The sequence below is a fragment of the Parasteatoda tepidariorum genome, chromosome 11, assembly GCF_982258835.1.
Source record: "Parasteatoda tepidariorum strain Cologne lab strain chromosome 11, Ptep-v5.0, whole genome shotgun sequence".
NCBI classification, from domain to species: domain Eukaryota; kingdom Metazoa; phylum Arthropoda; class Arachnida; order Araneae; family Theridiidae; genus Parasteatoda; species Parasteatoda tepidariorum.
Window position 1 is genome coordinate 47,280,665 of NC_141765.1, and position 5,639 is coordinate 47,286,303.

At 39.3% G+C, this 5,639-nt stretch overlaps 1 protein-coding gene across 1 annotated transcript; it reads left to right on the top strand.

Moving 5' to 3' along the window:
• Positions 1-294: 294 nt before the first annotated feature.
• LOC139426978 (uncharacterized) lies at positions 295-1,107 on the top strand. The gene has a single exon (XM_071187250.1). The coding sequence runs from the start codon at positions 295-297 to the stop codon at positions 1,105-1,107; it is 813 nt and encodes a 270-aa protein (XP_071043351.1).
• The last annotated feature ends 4,532 nt before the right edge of the window (positions 1,108-5,639 follow it).

Below are 5,639 nucleotides of genomic sequence, written 5' to 3' on the forward strand. Positions count from 1 at the left end.
CTTGATAAATGATAAGTCTCTTATATACTGTTTAAAATACCAATAGTGCGAAGAAAAGCAAAGATGTTAGGATGATGGTTTTCATCTAACAAGTCTTTTATGCATAAAATGGAGCTACCAAAAAAGGTGAGGCGAAGCTGGTTAAAACATGGACAAAGTATTAAAATGTGATGAATAGTGAGTAAAACGTTGCAATCGTTGCATTTGGGAGGAGGTTCTCCAAATAGCAAATGAAGGTGAGTAAGTCGAGTATGTCCTACTCGCAAGCGGGTGAGTTTGACATCTGTCCTGCGCATGTTCACTCACAACAATGAAATCAGAGTTGGTTGCGCATTTGTCGTTTACCAGGAGGGAATACAGATTGACCGATGTACCTTCAGATTATGTGAGAAATCAACGGTATTCAAGGCCGAATTATGGGCCATCTTGCAAGCCATTTATTACATCAATAAGAACAACATAAATGAAAGAGTCAATATCTTTTCAGATTCCCTTTCAAGTTTACAAGCCCTTGAAAAACCGGGCCATAACGACCACACGGTAACCATGGTGAAAAAACACCACAAGCACAATATTGGCCTTTCATGGATTAAAGCCCATGACGGAAAATATGGTAATGAAGAGGCGGATAAATGGGCCAAATACGCCTGCCAAATGGCAAGGATAGATACATACAACTGTCTATCAAGGAACATAGAAAGACAGCGACAAAGAGAAACAACTATTATAGAATGGCAGCGAAGATGGGACAACGACAGGGAACAGGGTCGGCACACTCATGGACTCATTGGAAGGGTAAACCCCACCGCTTTAAACAGTAACTTTTACCTAAATCAATTTCTCACTGATCACGGGACTCAGCGAACCTATCAGGCTCGATTTCATCAAAAGGACCCCAACTGTACTTCATGCTTAACAAATGATGACCTAGAACACATTTTAACTAAATGCCCTAATTTTCAAACCCAAAGAGTTTCCTTTTTCCCTGACAAACTCAGTTATGGTTTTTTGAGACAGCACTGGAGGAATGATAAAATAAAACAAGGAATCATCGAAATTATTAAGACACATTTCGAAAATAACACCCCGGAATTAAGTGCTCGATAATTCCTCCCACACTTACACATTGGCCCCTACGTCATTTAAAGTTTAATCATAGACTACCTCACTTAAATCACACCCATACAGTCACTTGATATTAACTTATATGGGTTGGTATTTCACGAGCTTTTGATATGATCTCATTTGTAAAAAAAATCATACAACTTTTGTAAAATAATGTTCATCTATACATCTGTAGAGCAACTATTTACTGTAACTGTATACTTTCCATAACTGTGATCTTTAAAGTTTAATCCTAGACTTCCTCACTTAAATCACACCTATACTGTCACTCGATATTAACTTGTATGGGTTGGTACTTCATGAGCTTTTGATATGATCTCATTTGTAAAAAATCATGCAACTTATGTAAAATAATGTTCATCTATACATCTGTAGAGCAACTATTTACTGTAACTGTATACTTTCCATAACTGTGATCTTTAAAGTTTAATCCTAGACTTCCTCATGCGACTTCATCTATACATCCTAGACTTCCTCACTCGATATTAACTTGTATGGGTTGGTAGTTCATTAGTTTTTGATATGGTCTCATTTGTAAAAAATCATACAACTTATGTAAAATAATGTTCATCTATACATCTGTTCGAGCTCTTTTTGCTCTCTTCATAATTCTGTCATACAATGTTGTAAATCACTTGTTTCAATAAACTTGCTGCTTTACGCGGCCGACACCCAGACTGGCCTGTTGGCTACAGCACCTCCACCAAACCTTTAGGACAATAACATTTTATTAGAAATTCATAAAAATTTTGAGATTGAGCTCACCCGTGCACCCCATTCCTGGGTTTTGCCTCGGGGTGGATGCGTTGAATTGAGGAGGCCACCCAGCGGCGGGATGTGTTGCCACTTTTTCGTCGCCAAGCAATTCCTTTTCGCCACTCTTCATGCTGAGCAGTCACGTACATGCACTTCGGGTAAACAGTATCCCCGGATGCCTCCTAATGGAGGCGGGACGGGGTTAAGCCTTGCCTTGCTTAACTTTACAAATAGCAGATCACAAGAAAACCAACCGTAAAACTGAATAATCAGACCATTAGAGTTCACTATACAATCGACTACCTCGGATTTCGCTTAAACAACCTATTGTCTTGGCTCCCTCATCTTGAGAAACTCTACACAAAAATTTCAAAACTACAATACAAGTTAAATAGATTATCCGGAACCGATTGGGACCTAGATCCAAAAATAAGAAAGCTGATTTACTTACAGTGTACTCAAAAAATCGTAATTTATGGAGCTGAGATCTGGTACAGTGAGAAGGTAAAAATTTTTAACAAGATTAGGAAAATAGAGAGACTACCTTTGCTAAACATAACCAAGACTTATAGCACCACGTCCACCTCGGCCTTACAAATTCTTGCAGGAACTATACTCCTTGACCTGATCGTCAGAACAGAAGCCGACATCTCTAAAATCTATTTACATGATAAACCAACTGATAGACAGATTGACTTACTATATAAACACCTCGCAGAACACTATCAAATCTCTTTTAATTTTAACCCACCAACAAACATGGGAATGGAGATCTACACTGATGGGTCAAGAATGACATATAATAACGAGACCAGAGTCGGCTGCGCCTTTGTAGTTTACCAAAATGGAAACCAGATTGACCAATGCCAATTCAGACTTTGTGAAAATTCCACTGTATTTAAAGCTGAGCTGTGGGCAGTTCTGTAATCATCATCATTGCATCTGTCTCAACTTATTATTGTAATTGCTATAATTGCTCACTGAGCAGTGTGGTTGCGTCGTACAACCCCTTCACTCACCTGCAAAAACCATATTATGTCTGTTGTACTGATTATCTTTACTTCTGCTCATAGTTGCCATCATATTTATCATCTTTCACTTGTAAAAACTACATTATGTTTGTTCAATGGATCATCTCTACTTCTGTTAGCATTTCATATTGTATTTGCGCCTGGGATTCTCTACATCTGTGAACTGTATCCATGCCATGTAACTCTACTTGAATTTAAATAAATTGGCTGCTCTACGCGTGTGGCGCCCAGACCGGCCTAGCACCTACTTGCCCCCATCTCAATAAATCAGGAACTCAACCAATTATACTCGTTCTGTACACCCGTGCTCCCACCCCACTTCCTTGGAGGGGATGCTTTAGGTCTGCGGGCCAACCCTCGACGAGACGTGCTGCCATCTTCTCGTTGCCAGACACTCTCCCAAGAAACTCTTCCTACTGAGCAGTCACGAACATCCACTTCGGGTAACCAGTATCCCCGGATGCCTCCCACCGGAGGCGGGACGGGGTTAAGCCAAGCTTAACTTTATTAGTTACTTTTGATATGAAACCGCCTTGCAACTCTGGAATTGAAATATATACTGACGGGTCTAGAATGACCATCAATAACCAAATCAGAGTTGGCTGCGCCTTCACTGTCCACGATAGTGCTGAACAAATTGATACCTACCTATTTAGATTATCAGATGAGTCAACTGTATATAAAGCCGAACTATGGGCCATTCTCCAGGCGATACTATGGATTAATAAAAATAAGATTACTGAACACGTTGACATTTACTCCGATTCACTTTTTGGCCTCAAAACAATTAGCAGATTTGACAATAAAATTTACCTTGACAAAATGATTAAACTCAATTACAAACAGAGTGTTGGTTTGCACTGGATAAGGGCCCACGTTGGCAACACAGGAAATGAGGAGGCTGACAGGTTGGCCAAACTCGCCTGCCACAGGGAACAAATCGATCTTATCGATCTACCCTCTAAGAGCACTATCAAACTTAACCTTTTGAGGCAAAATCTTCAAACATGGCAGGCAAGATGGGACAGTCCAAACTCATAGGGCAGATACACACACATATTAATCCCAAAAGTCAGCAATACTAAAGTATATTCTAACTTCTATTTGAACCAATTTTTAACAGACCATGGTACAATGGTTAGAAGCCATGGTACAACGAACTTTGAGGATACGATTTCTGCCATCATGTCGTACCACTGCCCGGATAATGAGGATATACAATGTGAACCACTGGAGAATGGTCACAATGATTCACCTTTCACTAGGTCAGAATTGGAAGCAGTTGTTGGGGACCTTAAATGTAATAGAGCACCGGACCCTGATGGACTCCCAAATGAAATTTTTAGAGACATATTTTATTTTAATTGTAATTGGTTATTGACTATTTTTAACATCTGCCTTGCTCTTAACCACTTTCCGGTGCCTTGGAAATGTGCCAGAGTCGCCCTAATTCCTAAAGCAGACAGAGATATGAAACTGCCCGCATCATATCGACCAATATCACTGCTCTCGGTCTGTGGAGAAATTTTAGATAAACTTTTGACAAAAAGACTCTTTCTTTCTGGAGAACAACAAGCTTCTGAGCAAAAACCAATTTCGATTCCGGACCGGGAGAGGGACAGAGGATGCTCTCCTTGAGGTAGTAACATTCGTGGAGGAGGCAAGACGAGAGGGGAAACACAGTATTGGGGTGGCTCTGGACATTGATAAAGCATTCAATAATGCAAACTCGCATATCTTGAAAACGGAGATCAACAAACTGGATCTCCCAGAAAACTTCAGTAAAACGCTATTTAGCTTTCTCAGTTATAGAGAAGTGATTTTTAACGATGAGGAAGGCAATTGTATTTTCAGACGTTTCATACACATGGGAGTTCCGCAGGGCTCGTCGCTTGGGCCGGTGTTGTGGCTTATTTATATCAACACTGTTTTCCATCATTTTAACCATATTAATTTTAATGATTTTATCGATGTTGATTTTAATGATTGCCCCTTAATAGCTTTCGCGGATGATCTTTTTATGTTGTTGAGAAACCCAAATTTATATCGATTTGACCAACTGGCCACCCGCTGTCTTACCGAACTCTCGGAATGGACTAATGCTTATAAACTCAAATTTAGTGACAATAAGACGTATTGCATCACATTTCCCAAGAGTAAAAAGAAAATCGGAAGACCACTGAATATTAATTTGAGGAATAATCATACATATTCATTTAAACAGGTTCAAACTCTTAAATACCTGTGTATTTTACTTGACAAAGGCTTGACTTGGATACCTCATCTTAACCAGGTCAAGGAGACAGTAGGAAACTTTAACAATCTTATTAAAACTGCAACATCTCAATTGAAGTCCCCAGCTCCAATTCCCAAATTAAAACCGTGGTCAAATCACACAATATAAGTCGCTGGAAGCTGGAATGGCAGAGTTATGGGAAGGGCAGGCAAACTTTTAAATTCTACAAGGATCCAAAACTAAACAGACTGCAGGCAAGTTTTTATTTTAACCAATTTTTAACGGGTCATATAGTGTTCGGAGAACATCAAAATAGACTTTTTAATAAAAACATTCAATGCAATTATTGCGGGGAACAACAGACAATCGATCACTTAATTTTTAGTTGTTCCCAATTCCGGACACTTCGTGACAATAACTTTACCAATTTTAATCAACACCAATGTTTTGCCAATTTGGCCTGCAGAAAAATTATCATCTCTATTATTAAA

Excerpts from the sequence above, each read along its gene's own strand:
- LOC139426978 (XM_071187250.1), top strand. The coding sequence starts at position 295 with ATGTTCACTCACAACAATGAAATCAGAGTTGGTTGCGCATTTGTCGTT.